Raw genomic sequence first — 16,450 nt, 5'->3', positions numbered from 1 at the left:
TGCTCACCATCAGGCAAATACTTGATTTAAATCAACTGTGGAAATACTATGCAGCAGTCCAAAAGAATAATGTAGATAGAGTTATTATGTACTAACACGGATGAACCCCTAAAACATGCTGATGGGTAAGAAAAAAAAAAAAGAAAAAGAAGAAGAAGGGGGGAGGAAAAAAAGCAAGTATGGTACCATTCTTATGTTTAAAAAAAAAGAAAAAAGGAAAAAAAAGTGCTATTTGTATGGAGGGTCATATATATGTAAATATATATATGCGTACATGCATCAAAAAGGTTTCACGGTTAACAGTGGCCACTGAGAAAGGGTGAAGAATGAAATGGAAGTTTGGTCAAGACAACAGACTGCGGGGCAAATATTTTACCCCTTTCTAAAAAGCCTATATGCATGTATCGTTTCTAACAACAGAGGGGGGTGGAAATAAAAGTGGGGAAAAAAAAAAAAAAAAAAACAAGTTGCCAAACGATTTTTTTAAAAATGCCACATGGAACGCGCAAGGCCTTCAAGATACGACGGCCACAAAACAAAAAGGAACTGAAAAAAAAAAGAAAAAGAAAGAAAACGGTTCTGTCTCTCCTGTCGATGTGGCGAGAAGGGAGCGGGCGCCACGTTGAACAGAAGGGGGCGTGGTACCTTTCACAGCCTGTCTGGTCTGATATCTCGTCCCCTGGGAAGACTGAGGCTGCTGGGTCTGCTGCTGGGTCTGCTGCTGGCGTTGCATCTTCTGCATGTGCCACTTTTGGGAAGACGTTTGAAACTTACTTGACGAGTTCCACGCGACCCGCTGCACGGCCGGGGCAGTCTCCTTCGGTAAAAGCGGCCTCTGCTTTTTCACCGGGCTCCCCGTGGTGGTGGTGGTGGCGGTGGCGGTGGCGGCGGCAGCAGCAGCGGTGGTGGCAGCGGCGGCGGCGGCGGCGGTGGCAGTGGTGGCCGGGGCCGTGACGGTGGACGTGGTGCTGGTGGTGACCATGACACCAGCAGTGGGAGTTTGGGAGGAGGAGCGGGTGAGGAGTGGAGTTTCGGGTGGGGACTGGCTGCCCGCTGTAGTGGATGGTGGAGCTTTACCTACGACTAAAGCCGACGCATGAAGACAAGTAAACGAAAAGTGGAGATCGGACTTGGCGTGGCCTGCGGCGTCTCCCTATGCCAGCACATTCTGGGTCAGAGAGAGCAAGGCCAGCCACGAATGCCGAACAAACTCAGTACAGCCAGGACCCCCCCACTACCCGCTGCAGTGCAGGCGCACATCTCACCTCGCGCACGGAGGTCGCTTCTGCACACCTGTCTCAGAGAGTCGGCCTGCTCTCCTGAGCACCTGCCCACATCTGAGACTGCTATCAGGGCCTCTGGGAGAAACGGGGTGAACTGGACTCAGCCCCTGCCCTCAAGCAGCCCACCAATGAGTGATGAACAGAATTACTGCCCGCGGTTTGTTTTATAATGAAAACCAGGTTAAGCACTTTCGGAAAGACCCAGCAGAAGTCAATCCAGAGATAAAGAGAATCTCCTGTGGCTAGGAACCTATAAAGTGTGTAGCCCCAAGAACCAGGTGGCTTCCCAAGGGCCAAAGCACTGAACACCATGAAGTCACCCACAAAGAAAGTCTCCCTTGACCTCTCACTCCCTCCGGGATTAAGTCCCAGTGTGCTGCTAATGGCCTTGACCACCTGACACTAAATGGAATTCCCACCCACACCCAGAACCTATTGCCAAGTCAGGAGACTTGCTTTTGTTGTTGCGGTTGTTGTTTTTATTATTTATTTTTTTTATTTTAATTCCAGCAGAGTTCAGGTACAGTGTTCTCCTTGCCGCAGGTGGACAGTATCGTGATTCGACAGCACTCCATGTGTCTTCGAGCTTATCGTGGTCAGTGCCCACCTTGCTTTTACTCTGACCATATTCCCACTACCACCTTCTAGCAGGCTTCTAGTACTGGTTTACCTCTCGTGCAGTGTAAACCTCTCGTGCAGTGGTCAGACCTACACCTAAAATGATTCTGCAAAACTTAAGTGGCTTTAAGTAAAAATATCAAGAATTATACAAGCAGGACTTGGGACGGGCCAAACTACTGAATGTGAATGACAAGTTTGGGAAAAGCTGCCTTCCAGAGTCTGTCTTCTGGGAAGGGCGGGGGGACAGGGGTGTGGCAGGGGGGGGATAGGATTTCAACAGGCAGAAGTGAGAATTTGGGGCGGGTGACAGCATCAGCCAAGACGTGTTTAGGAATAGGCAGCATTTCGGTCAGTCAGAGTAGGCAGGGAGGAGTGGACGGAAGGCGGGTTAGAGCCAGAAGCACTGAGCAGCCCAGAAGGGGTGGCCCCGTGGCGCTCATCTGTAAAGCGGGGGAGGGGACCCTAAGTCAGTCATCACCACAGAGGTCCCAGCCACCAGTGGGGCAGGTCTGACGCCCCTCCCCGAGAGGATGCCCAGGGATCACGCCCAAAACACGGGTACAAGGTCAGCACCCCCATCAGAGACAACAGAAGGAGGGTATGTCTGTTCTTTTAGATTTATGTGACCTGGAGAAGACCTGACCTTGATCATCCTAAGGAGGATTTTCAGTAAGCTGGGTTTGAGGAAGTCAAGGACATTTTTTCCTTTAAAAAAAAAAAAAAAAGCTGAATTTCCCGACTCCTCCACACGAGGGGGGGGGGGGGGGGGCTTTCTCCATGGTCATCGCATCTGCCGGACCCTCCTCTGTCCTTCTGCTCCTGAGTCCCCTCCAGTTCATGGGCAAGGGTGCAGGTGGAGCCGGAAGGGCCCCCCCCCCCATGCAGGGAGGATCCTTCCCCAGCGTGACAGGACACGCCAGATACTGGATGCTGCCCCTGCACCTGGCAGGTGGGGAGGGGGCTCTGAACCCAGGTTTCCTAGGAACGGTACACCAGGGTGATTCCCACTCCCGCCGCCCCGCCCCGTGGTTTCTAACCTGCACATACACTCTCCCTGCCTCCCTCTCCTCCCAGGTGACCAAAAAAATATCCTGTTACTGTTGAGGAGCAAGCCTAGCACCTCTCCTCAGACAATAGGTCCTCCTCTTTCTACTGATTTGCAGAAGCACACAGCTAGCTTCACAGATGGGCTGCTGCTCTGCAGTGACAACAGCTGGCCCTCTGTTCCAAATAAAAACCTGGAATGTGCAACCCGAAAAGGATTTTAGGCTTAAGGCACCCTCTGGGGTTACTACTTAGACACTACAATATTTTGATTTCTAGAAGATTCTAGCAGTTTACAGAAGGGGGAAAAAAGGCCACAGGAAATTCCATTTCTCCTAGAAATTTGGAGTGTATTGGATCTCTTAAGCGCTAACATTCCAGAAGCTGCCCCTGCTTATCAACCTGTTTATTGTAGAGTTTGTTCATAGGCTTTCTGAGAAAAGGATGGAAAGTACTGATGTTGTAAGGTAAACACAGCAATAGCAAGGTCTCTACGGAAGCTCTCTCTTTGCTTCTATCCTGAGTTCACCAGCTAGAAAGCAGTTTTGCTACCAAATTCTATACATAAGCTTCATTCCCAGCTGAAGGTGAACTCAAGGTTACCATAGCACACTCCAGAATGCCCTTCACTTCATAAACTCGTAAGTGAAAATACAACATTGAGAAAAATGCTCTACTGCAGAGTCTGATACAAAGCTCATTCTTCAGGGTGCCTGGGTGGCTCAGTGGGTTAAGCCTCTGCCTCTGGCTTGGGTCATGATCTCAGGGTCCTGGGATCAAGCCCCACACTGGTCTCTCTGCTCAGGCGGGAGCCTGCTTCACCCCTCTCTCTGCCTACCTCTCTGCCTACTTGTGATCTCTCTCTGTCAAATAAATAAAATCTATAAAAAACAAAACAAACAAACAAAAAAACCAAAGCTGATTCTTCAAGATCAAAACTACCACCAAAGGACTCCAGATTAAAGACTGGTAGGTCTTTGTCCCAACCCCTGGGACAATGCCCTACCTGAATTATGTTTTAGAATCACCTTTAGCTTAATTACATACACCACACACATGGGGTTTCCCAGACATAATTCCTCCAGACATCAGTGCAAGGAAGAACTGTGTTTCATTTAATCAACTGGGATTATTATTATTATTATTATTATTGAAAAAGAGGAGATCCTTTAAAGGACTGTATTTCCCTTGTTGCTTTGACTGCTAGGAAGCTCACAGCCAAAATGAAAGCCCAACTGTGCTAACTCTGAAAGCTAGAACATATTTCTGTGCATAAAAACGTTTCCAGACCGCTTCCTATTCTACTTCCATCTTTCACAGACTTTATTTACATTTTGTTTTGTGGTTAAATATTCTTGTCAATCTGTTACAGAGTCTTTCTGGAAGGAGAAGAGTCATAAAACCAAGCCATCCAAAGGTACCTTCTAGAAAATAAGGAACAGTGTAACTATTTCATTCATAGGGGCACTATGCCATCTCTGTATCCAAACATTCCCACAAACCACATGGAACAAATGCTACCCCCCCCCCATTGTTTTCTGCCACATCTGCCTCAAACCGCAATCCACAACACTTCATCTGATTTTTCAGAGGTCATCCGGAAATCTAAGGTTACCCGGAAATCTAAGGTTACCCAGGAATGGTGTGCTATTCTGGACTCCTGCCCCACTCAAGTGCTTCTCTTTCTCCCTCCACTGCCCCATTCAGAGACATTCCATCCTCTCCTGAATTCTCGCACCTTAACAACAGAGATTCCACAGCAAACCAGGAGGACAAGAACACAGAAGATAGATTCTCAAGGCCATCCCCAACTCGCTATAAGCAGCCAGGCTCAGCAACCCCCAGGGGGCCCAGAATCACATCTTACTCAAGAGTTTGGTTGAGAAGTCTGCTGTCAAAAGTTGGGCATGGTCCAAAACTAAGCCTAACCTTTCAGGTGTTCACAGAGGACATAATTTTGTACCTATGACCACCAGCTTGTCCTTAGGCAATCTTTTTCCTGGGCCCGTAATTAATTCTTCAATTTTATCTTTCTCGGGCATTGGAATCACCTCATACCCAGGTGCCAAACCAACTGGAAAATGTGCTGACTGCTTTGACCCAGGGAAGAACACCTTTCCCATCATCCACATGTTCCTTCTGGAGGGTCTGCCAACATGCCTGGGCCACGCAGGCTTGTGGGCAGTTACTGCTGGTTCAGCCTGTAACAGCACCAGTGGAAGCACCACTGGGATCAAGCAGTGGTTCTCAGCTAGAAGAGACACTAACCTCCCAGGGAACCAAGGGCAATGTCAAGACATCTCTCACTGCCATAACCGAGCAGATGCTCCTGGCATCTGGTGGGTAGAGGCCCAGGATGCTATTAAACATCCTCCAATGCACAGACATGAGGTATTACTCTGCACAAAATGTCAACAGCTAAGAAATCCTGGACTCGGGTCAGCGAAACACACATGCCGTGGAACACCATTTCAGGTGCCCACCATCCAACACCTTCCCCAAATCTATGGCACCAAGAAGCACTCAGCTTTCCGGTACCACCTCCCCAAATGATCTCCTAATTCTAGTAAGAAAATGCCCTGGGGAGGTGCCTGGGCAGCACAAAGGGAAGAAAGGGAGCTGACTCCTCAAGATCTTTGAACCGAACTCTTCTAACAATCTCAACCTTGTCACATGTCCAAATGTGGACAAACACTTTAGGGAAATGAGTAAGCCTACTGGGAAAGCAGGTGCTTCGCCTAAAAATGACCTTGATGTTAGAAACACCTACCGTTTTTCACTTTTCTGGGCTCAAAATCAACCACCTTGGGTACTAAGCAGATGCAAAGCCGGCAGGCCCTGTAGGGGGCCATTGTCAGCCCTGGGCCTGATCAGTGACTTAGCCAGGTGACCCTGACTCAACCAAAGCTCCACTCTAGTATCTCTCTTTGCGACGTCGGAGGGTCACTTAACTTCTGGAAATACAAATTCAAGGTGGCACTCTAAACCAAACCAAGAAACCAGAAACTGGTGCGATCACTTACCATCCTGCTTGGGAGATGTTTCTTTGGGTTCCTTCTTATTTTTACGACCCTCCCGCCCAGAATGGTCTTCTCCTAAATCTATGACAAGTTCACTTTCTGAATCGGAGTCCAGGCCCAAATGTACCGTTGGGGAATCGGTCTCATCCTTCCCCTTCAGTTTATCCTTTGTGGAATGAGGGGAAGCTTTCGCTTTCTCTGAAAAGTCCTTCTCGGGCGGGGGGCTTGCCTTTTCCTTCACTGAGCCCGGATCTGCTTTCTCGCTGGCTGGTGATGTGCTTTTCAGCTCTTCCTTAGTCTCCACTGGGCTGGCCAGTTTGGGCTTTTTTTTGACTGCTGATGGCTCTTTGTCCACCCGGCTACCCTCTTTGTCTTCTGCGTCTTCTGGCTCATTCTTGGACTTCTGCTCATCGTCACTGATATACTCACTATCGCTACTATCAGACTTCTCGGAATCTTCTGAATCGCTGTGCTCTACGGCCGTGTAAACATCTTCCGAGATTTCATTTATGCCTAAATTCAAAGAGAAAACCCAGCATGTGGCGTAGTCACAAAATAAAGAGCAGGACCTAAAACGCAAACATTTTCCACGCCAAATGCTGGAATAAAAAAAAAAAAACACATTTCAAATCTCATCACACTGGCCGGGTGGGCTTACCGGTGAGCTGCAGCAGACAATGGAACTCAGGTTTGCAAAAGGGTTTCAGTTACTGACACTCCGAGATGACAATGGACCAGACAATGTAAACTTTCAATTTATCCGGAGCTACATCTCTGCGTCCCTGATAACTCACTGAGATGTAGAGGATGGGAGAAATGGAAGGGAACAACAGAGAGAAGCTATTAAAACGGATCCATTTTACAGATCAGAAAATAGAGGCCCAGAGAAATCCCTTATTCTAGGACCAAGACAGAGGCAAGGCTAGAACCCTGGGCTCCTGACAGACCACTAGCACTCTTCCCACAAATTCCCAAAGCATTCAAGTCCTTTTCCCTTTGTCTCCAGAACTCCAAGAAATAAGCCAGAGCCTTAAAGCAAAGGCTGCCAACTCAAAGCCCAAGCCACATCGGGCCAGCACACATGTTATGTAGGAAGCAAGAATTTGGACCAGCAGGTACATTGTTGTTTGCTTTTCACTTAGAACGAACGTACCTCCCAATTCACAAGAAAGGAAATTTCACGCAGAACTCAAGACAGCAGGCTTGTATGCAAAGAGCAGAGGATCTGGCCCCTCTGGGTCACAGGCCTGCAGGGCCGTGGCTGGCTAGAGCCATGAAGCCCCTGGCAGCTTCCCTCAGGGACGCACCACCTCCGGCTGACCCAGGAGCCCAGCCCTCCTCCCTCCTGCTCCCTGCACTGATGCCGCATCAAGCCACCATCTTGTCTGCCCTGTTCTTTCACTGACAGCGGAGTCAAGAGCAAAGTCACATACTTGCACATCTCTAGCCAACGCTAGACAAAATGCAACGTGGCAGGCACTCACACACATACACATAGGAAAAAATATATTCCATTTAACCCAATTCTGTGTCCTGCTCCCAGTAAGGACGGTCATCTGGCCACAGGTATACAATACTACACCCTAAAAGTCTAAAATAAGAAAAACCCAATTTGCTCTTCATTCTAGAGCAATGGCCACCATGACAGGGGACAGAGGGAGTGGGGGGAGGTGGTCACTCTCCTGACCCAGACACACTGAAAGGAAACCTCAGACAGATAAAAGCCATAAGCAGCCTAGCAGAAACATTATGGAATTACATGCCTCCACCAGGGCTTGATCCAAACCAGGAGAAGCCAAAATACCCAAACTCAGACGTGGTATAACGTCTGGGACCCTAAGGGTTATACTACTGTAGTTAAGTCAGACACCAGGACAAGTGTGACCACATATGCGATAAGAAAAGCTTGGATACCAGAGCCCAAAGGACATGAATTCAAATCCTGCTCCTGTATTCACTGTGTGACCTAAACTACTGACCTAGCTCTCTGAGCCTCAGTTTCTTCATCTGCAAAATGGGACGGATAATGGTTTCATCCTCCAAGGACAAGCTATGCACCGTGCATAGTACAGTGCAAGGTGTGCAGGAAACGGTGAACAGAAATCTTAAAATTCTTATTTACATTAATCATAAATTGAGGAGTTAGACCAGCTGCATGGAAGGACCCAGCGTGAGTATTTAAACAGCCTGCAAAATTTCAACCACACTATTCAATGTCCTAATCGAACAGAAACTCCAACAAGAAATGTCCTCCTCTGGCCTTTCTGGAGGGCCCCTGACTATAGCTTACTCATCCCAAGGTCCGCAGCACCCAGAGACTGCAAACCTCACCACGGGGGGCTCTCTCTCCTGAGGCCAGCCATCAGCTACTTCTCTGCAAATACTCTCCTGGCTTTGTTTACTAAGTCAACAGACATTCCAGAGCCATCTATTACGTACACAAGTACTGTGGAGAACATAAATGCTTGTAAGGCGGGCTCCCTCCACTCTAGGAGCTTCTAATCTGGCTTCCAGTCTAGAGGGACCCCCACCCTCCCAAACACAAAGAGACCGCTGATGCTTCCAAGCCATAAAGCGCCACAGGAGGCAGCAGACGGGGAGGGGAGGGCAATCAGAGGAGACTTCCTGAATGAGGCGATGCCTGAGGTCAGCCTTAGGGAAAGCATGTCGGGAGGCAGCGTGAAGGCAGGCAGCACGGGCAAGAGGGATGGAGGCAAGAGGCACAGAAGCAGGACGTGAGTGCCTGGTGGGAAGGGCTCAGTCCGCAGCAGAAAAGTCTGTGTTGGACATGTGCGTGGGACACTCTGCGTCCTGACACTAGGACCCTGACGTATGCTGAAAAGGGAGCACAGGGCAAACTCAGGAGAATCACTGCCCTTGCAAACTGCCCTACCACCTGCACCTCAAGTCTGCAGGCAGCCACAACCAGAGCAGATGCTGGGTAGAATTGGCAGAACCCTTCTGGACCGCTAACTGGCAAATCTGAAACACTGTGCCGTGAGAGGCTATTCTTCCGTTGCACAAACAGGGCCAAGGTCAAGCAGCTGCCAACAGCAGCCGGGATCCAACTTCGGCTTCGTCCGGGCAGTGACCCCATACAAAGAGTCAACAGTGACGGTGGAGACCAACAGCACCTGTGCGAGCAAACCGAAGCACGTACCTAATTGTGCTTTGCAACTCTCTATGGTCTTGTCGAGATTGAGCTGGAACCTGCTCCGGATCTGCCGCTTGGGCGAGATGAGGGGAACAGGCGCCGTCTGCTGCTGGACCGACTCGCTCAGCTCCTTCAGGTCCATCTCGGCCTTGCTCCGATCTGAAAGACACGGTCACAGCCCCGTCAGGCAGGCGCTGGGTGGAGGACTAGGCAACGCTCGTCGCTTAGCTTCCTTCTCGTAAACACGCGCTCTAGAACACGGCAGGGAGAGAAACCTCCAACCTTCTCACTGTCTGTCCCAGCAACATCATCTGCTCGACGACGGGCTAACTTGGAGATAATAGCCCGAGAACACATTTGGCAGGTTTACCCAGTCTACTGAACAGTTGCCTGGGTGGCTTTCAATATTTAAAATGCACAATCCCAGCCAGATGGTTGTCTGCGGAACGCTGCGTCATCGGGGAGCTCCGAAGCCAAAGGTTACAGTAATATATTCAATCTCAGTAGCAGCAGATAAAGTCACACCAAGTCTGGCCAGAGTGTACTTCTAACTCCAGGCCCAGATCAGAGAGGGCTTGTACCCAAGGGATGTGGACCGCCTCCCCCACCACGCCCACCCCGGAGCGAGCGCACGCGCGCGCGCGCGCACACACACACACACACACACACACACACAAGAACTGGAGGCCCGGTTCCTCGTTTACCGTGGAGTCTTCACTTTTCGTTCCTAGCTGATCTAGACAGGAGCTCAAGTCAGAAAAGGAGGGCATGTGTCGGATGGACAGACCCCTTGCTTTTGAGCCAGGCATCCATCTGAAGACAGATGAACAGATTAGCCCTGGATATTCAACCTGTGTCTTCTCGCTCAGATACAGTGAGAGCTCCTGGCCTTAGTCCCAGGCAAAGGCCTCTGACGGAGGACTCAGGGCCAGGGGTCCAGCCAGCCTCCCCAATTTTGCCACGGGCTCCTTATAGGACCAAGTGGAACAGATTCCAAGGGTCTGTGAGCTAGCATTGCTTGAATTCCTTCCCCACTTCCTCCAAAACCCCCTAAAACAGAAGAAAGGGACAAAATGAAGGTGTCTGCACGGGCTGAGAAAGCAATGAGACCTCACAGACCCCCCTGCTGGACCACCAGGGCTGCTCAAAACCTTCCTTCTCTGCTCGTTTCCATCATGACCCACGCACCTTCCCCTTCACCCAGGAATGAGGCCGTCTCTCACCCTGCACACCCAGAGATTTGTTCCCTTAAAGCGACCGGAGAGAGGCAGCTTCCCAAGGCCCCAGCCAGCCCACTGACAGCTAACCAGAGCCACAAACAGCTCCAAGTTGATTTCACCACCATAATGAGGTCCTGACCAAGGTAGGATTAGGAAGGGCCCTTTCCCAAAAACATACTGGGAGGTGGGGGAGCCCTCAAAGAGGTTCCGGGTGTGAGTTGCTCACAGCAAGCAGATACCATCTTTCTCCTGCGAGACATGGCTTCATATCCAGCTGCAAGTGAGTGTATACATGTGCGTGGGCATCCGTGTGCACGTGTGTGTGCAGGACTGGCCATGCTCACCAAGAGGATGGGGTGAAGGCACAGGGGAAAAACCTTCATGCAAATTAACCTAAGAAGCATCTCAAAAAGAGAAGGCACAAGCCAAACAGAAATAAAACAGTAACTGGGGGGTGCGGGGGGGGGGGGAGAGGAGGAGTAAGAGAAAAAAGAAACCCCCGATTCAAGAGCAGTACTGGCAGGACTTAAGGTTCCAACAGTTGAGCTGCGGATGTGACAGGAAAGGGGGGAAGGCGGGGGAAAGGCTGTCTCCTAACTTCCGCTTTCAGAAATGAGAAAGTGGGCAGGATTCCTAAGGGAAAAGGCAGCCTTTCAAGTATAAAGTTGTCAAAGAAAAAAATCTCACAAAACCACATTCCTCAGTAACGTTCCGCAAGCCAGTTACCCAAAAAACACCATCTACGCTACCCGGAGTCAGCCAAGTTTTTCTATAAAACCGCCAAAGTGACCTGGGCTCTGCGGGCCATGCAGGCTCTGCTGCCTAAGTGGCCCTACAGGACCTGTTAACAAACTGAGGACACCCTGTTCCAATAAAACTTTATTTACAAAAACAGCTGGACGCCAGATTTGGTCCAAAGGCTGTAATAAAATCTGCCATCCCCTCTTGTGATGTTAATTGCAATCTTATCTGCACAATGAAACCACCTACAGAGCTCTAAAAAGAAAAAAAGCCTTGGTTCCCGCACCCCACCCAGAGAATGTGAATTAACTGGGGGGTGGGGGGGCGTCTGGACACTGGCCCTGTCCAGACCCAAGGCCAGGCTGGTTCATTCCATTGAGCCCTTGAGTCCATGACTCTTGATCTCAGGATCATGAGTTCAAGCCTCACATTGGGCAGGGAGCCTACTTAAAAATAGTAATAATTAAATTTTTTTTTAAAAGTAACCCAGATGATTCTAACTGGTAGCTAAGGCTGAGAAGCCCTGTATTAGTTCAATCTTCTATGTGAGTTTAAAAAAAAAAATCCTCCTGGGGTGCCTGGACAGCTCAGTCAGTTAAGGCTCAGGTCATGATCTCAGGTTTAGGGGATCAAGCTCTCTCTCCAATACATAAATAAATAAATCTTTAAGATAAAAGAAAACTCCTCCTGATTTGCCTTAACCTTTGTATCTCCGTGTTAACCTTCTAAACCTAGGGCTCATTAAGAGACCTACAGCTCGCCAGAACACTCCTGTGTGTGCGTAACTGTATGTCGAACAGTAAACGCAATCTTTTAACTTTAGCCTAAAAAGGCTGCCCTCGGAAATACTCATCATCAGGAGGAATGAAAAAAAGGCAAAGCACCTCCTTTTACAGTGAAGGTTTCTCTGGTCAATAAGCCACAGTAATGTTTATCCTAACAAGAACCCACCAAAAAGCCAGGAAGGGCCTGGGATCAGGTCCCTGGGAGCAGAACTTCAGGAGTGTAGCCAAATCTAATTAACTTTCTTGAAATTCAACTGCGTTTTTAGTTTCCCTCGCCTTCACAGGGAGAAAAGAGCCGCCTCTCTTTCTTGTTTAGCTAATAGTGCCTTATCGGGACTTCCTCCGCCCCTGCCCTTCTCTATCAGGAATATCTTCAGAATCCACCTTTGCTGCCAACATTTTGAACTTTTCAGCTGATACGAAGACAGCTTGGGCTATAAATGGAAACCAGGGTGAAAAAAATACCAAGGCTAGAGAAAGAGACATGATCTTACATTTCTGGAGGGAGCATGTATCAGAAGCATTCCTTCAGAGGGCAATTTGGCAGTATCTCTCAAAACGTCAAACACACAGGGCCTCTGACCGGAGATTCTACTTCTAGGAATTCATCCTATGGCTATGCTCCCACATGGGGTAAAAAGCTCTTCACTGCAGCTATTTTCAACAGCAAAACATCCTAGAGCCAATAAGTAAGTCAACACTTCACCTTGAGGCGGAACAAAATACTGCTGCTTACAGGAAAACCCTATCGGATCTTTATGTGCTGTTCTAGAAAAGCCACCCTGTTTAATGAGAACAAAGGGGACAACTGGAGGGGCACATGAGCACTGGTGTAGGGGAGGAGAGAAGGATATGGAACACAGATCGGAATATGTGTGTTCTTGGGGTTTCTCAATGTTGGCACTATTGGTATTTGAGGCTGGGTAAGTCTTTGTGTGCGGGGGAAGGGAAGTGGGGGGCTGGCGGGGGAGGGGCATCCTGCACATTGTAGGCTGGTCAGCGCTTTCCTGGCCTCACCCACCAGATGCCAGCAGCACCCGTATCCCAGTTGTGACCATAAAAATGTCTCAAGGGCCACCTCCAGACGGCTCCCGTGCGGCTTCCTCTTGATCTCTACACCTTATTACTGAAAAGTAACACCTCCACAGATGGCCAAACATCCCCCTAGCAGATAAAAATCACCCAGGTTGAAAACTCCTGGTATACATATAGAAGAACTCTTCAAGAGGACTGAGAAGAGGTAACTGTGGTCCTTTGTTGGGTGGGGCACAGAGATGTGACCAGGTTACAGACCAACTGGGTTTTCATTAAACATCTTCTGTCCTCTTAAACTTCTCTTAACATGTGCCTCCATGACTTAAAAAAAGAAACTCTTTATAAGAAAAATTTAAAAAAAGAAAAAGAAAAAAAAAAGAAAAATATAAGCACATCTTTTTCAACTGAAAAAAAAAATTGATTTCTTAGGGTGCCTGGGTGGCTCAGTTACGTAAGTGTACCTCTCTTCATCTGGGCTCAGGTCATATCTCAGGGTCTGGGCTCTGGGCTGCTTGGGATTCTCCCTCTCCCTTTCCCTCTGCACCCTCCACCATGACAGACAGAAAGGGAAGGAAGGATGGCAGAAAGGAAGGAAGGAAGAAAGAAACAGAGATTTCCTTTGTTCCAAAGGGCTGGGTGACTATAACGGATGGACTTCCAGGAGCTACAAAATAGTGGCTCCTTCAAGGGAACAGTACCGTCCAGCCCAGAGACCCTGGTAAATATCTCTTATCGATCAACGCCAAGCAGAGTTGTCCTCACGTCACCCACTGGAGGAGTGGGGGAAGGAGGATCAAGACAATCTGTGGAAAGCCTGGGTCTCGAACACATGCTCTCCAGAGAAAGAAAGGCGACCTCGTGACAGCTGAGGGAATCAGCAAGCAGCAGTGCGCCAGGTCTGACAACTTCCCGTTGCTGTCAGCATCTCTCACTGAGCACCAGACACATGTGTGTCACCAACAGGATCACTCAACTGCTGTGTTTGTTCAGCCCAAAGCAAACACCCTGCGTGATACAGAGGAGACAAGATTCCTGGAGACACAAACAGGAGTCTGGAAGACGAAAAGAATCAGGCCTTCCTCCTCTTGTTCTTACTGATGACTTATTTTCCATACAGTCATAGAAAGGGGCTGTAACCATCCACCAGCCTTCTGCTCCATGTTTCAAAGCCGCCAGGAGCCCTGAGACAGCCAATGAGGACCCGGTGTCTCAGCAAACAGGTGACAACAGCCTCTGCAGAAGCTCTCCCCTTTGTTATGCACCAAAATTAAGTCTAAGAATCATGTACGCAGCTGATGACCCACGGGCTGGGCTTCAGTATTCTGGGTTGGACTTACCTGTTGTGACTAAAAAGAGTTCTCATTGTTAATGCAATTGATTACCGATTTTTAAACACGAGTGTTCATATAAAAATCTGCATTGCTGTGTTTTCTTGAAAACTCAGCGTCTGACAACACAGGTTCAACTAATGGGAGCTGCATCTTTCAAAAAAGCAATCCGTCTTCCGCAGGAGTGCCCATTCGAAATCCTCACCCTACCCCCCATCCCCTGCCCACCCCACAGCTAGGCCAACGTAGCCAAAGGCACGAGAAGCCATGTCCGGGGCCCACCAGGTTCCGGACACAGCCCTGTCTTGCAGCGTGGCAGCTCACGTATCGTGGCTGAGAGCACAAACTACAAGGCAGACAGGCCTGAGTCCACACAGGCCAAACATGACGGCAAACCACAGGATCCTGGCAGAGCAGCTAACTTTGCTTCACTGTGCCTCAGTTTCTACTGCACTAAAATTGGACTGTTATCTACCTTGGAGACTGCTGTGGTTTTTTCAATAGTTTTAATTTACAGAGAGTAAAATCCGGGGGGAAATACAGTTGTGGGAGCTTGAACACCTCACTATAGGTGTGTATAACCAGTGTCATTGGTCAAGACCTCCCTGACCCCAACTCCATGCCCCCGACCCCGCCTTAAAAAAAAAAAAAAAAAAAAAAAATCACTCAGGATTTCCAGCTCTCTAATTTGGGTCTTTTCCAGTCTTTTTTTTTTTTTTTTAAATGAAATACCGTTTTGTTAGATATAATAATGTTGTCAGCATCCCCAGCACAGTCTCATTTCTATCTGCTTAAAGTAGTTATACAGATACCAGACATGAAAAAAAAAAAGCCCCATGGGATGCTGGGATGGTTCAGTGGGTTAAGTGTCCGACTCTTGATCTCAGTTCAGGTCCTGATCTCAGGGTCATTGAGTTCAAGCCCTACACTGGGCTCCATGCTGAGTGTGGAGCCTACTTAAAAAGAAAAAAGAAAAAAAAAAGAAAGAAAGAAAAGTAGCCCCATACAAAGCATCGGCCCCAACCTGGGCAAGCTCTTGAGGATTATTTAGAACTTCCCTCCACTGTCTGATCCTTCTACTCAGCCACAACACTTCCACCGGTCCCTCTCTGATCCTCTTCCCATTAGGTAACTGAAATGCTGGCCCATAAAACACCTGCATTCCCAATGCTTTCGTTCCCACTGACAAACAAGGCAAGTGTCCTAGAACAGAAGGAGCTGGGGGCAGGGGTGGGTGGGCATCTGCACAGGAGCGCCTCAGGTCCCACCAGGCCCACCCACCGGCACACACAATGAGAAGAAATTCTTCACCGCCACCACCACGGATAGGCCAAACTGAAAGACACCCCACCCCACCCCACCCTCACAAGGATGTCCAAGACGGCCCGGCTTAGGGAAACGAAGTGGCCACACATGACTGGCAGAGAGAAGCGTGACCATGAGAACTACCTCTGCACACTGTTCCTTTTCAGGGTGTGGAGGTGGAGGGAGGGTGTGAGAAAGCAAACCACACCACGGAGATCAACGAATGTTCCCCAGGGGTGCAAATGGGTCCGCTTCTGTGCAAGTGAGCAATTTGCACCAGCAATTTGCATCTGAGCTGGAGCCCCGAAAGTTACCATTCTGCCTGCCAGACCACATCCGGGCTTCACTAACAGGGGAGCCAGGGTAGACCAGGTTCTGGGCTCTATGGACACACGAGCTTCCTCCAGCCTGGCCGCCTACTGGCTCTGGGATCCTGGGCACCTGCAGCCTCCCCACCCAGACCCCCCGTCTCTCCATCTGGAAGGGCACTGGGGCACTGGGCACTGCAGGACAAGATCACCCGGGAGAGTACTGGCCTCCAGAGGCTGTGAATTCCCATGTGAGCACCACTGCACACAGGAGGCTGCCCTCCCTCGCTTCCCAAAACCCTGGGCTCTGAGTCTCCCTTCCCGGCTATGACAACCAAAAACGTCTCCAGACTTTGCCAAGTGTCCCCTGGAAGGGGAGTGAGGGAACGACCCGGGGGAAGACAGCTGCATAGGCTATCCCCAACACAGCACCCAGCATGGTCCTTCAAAAACGCTGTCAGCTCACATCCCTCCGATGCTCCAACAGCCCCACACCAGGGTCCGTGCCAGGGTCCACAGGGTCCACAGGGCTGATGGACCTCAGCTCCTCACCTTTCCCCCACTCACCCACTGGGACAACCACCTGGGCCTTCCCATCAGCATCCC

At 49.5% G+C, this 16,450-nt stretch overlaps 1 protein-coding gene across 20 annotated transcripts in view; it reads right to left on the bottom strand.

Moving 5' to 3' along the window:
- The window catches only part of ZMYND8 (zinc finger MYND-type containing 8), a 140,155-nt gene that overhangs the window by 24,202 nt on the left and 99,503 nt on the right, over positions 1–16,450 (bottom strand). For 14 of the 20 annotated variants that reach the window (XM_004746254.3, XM_013053205.2, XM_013053215.2 and 11 more), the window contains 3 exons: positions 9,129–9,281; positions 5,972–6,481; positions 646–1,083 (listed from right to left, as the gene is read on the bottom strand). In XM_004746254.3, the coding sequence (XP_004746311.1) occupies positions 646–1,083; positions 5,972–6,481; positions 9,129–9,281 (1,101 nt within the window). The remainder of the gene's footprint in view (positions 1–645; positions 1,084–5,971; positions 6,482–9,128; positions 9,282–16,450) is intronic. The other 6 variants (XM_004746257.3, XM_004746256.3, XM_004746262.3 and 3 more) reach the window with 2 other exon arrangements.

The sequence above is a fragment of the Mustela putorius genome, unplaced genomic scaffold (genome assembly GCF_011764305.1).
Source record: "Mustela putorius furo isolate JIRA1106 unplaced genomic scaffold, ASM1176430v1.1 tig00000592_pilon_pilon_pilon, whole genome shotgun sequence".
In the NCBI taxonomy this organism is placed as follows: Eukaryota; Metazoa; Chordata; class Mammalia; order Carnivora; family Mustelidae; genus Mustela; species Mustela putorius.
Note: the sequence above shows the minus strand (reverse complement) of the source record. Positions and strands in the feature narration are given on the sequence as shown.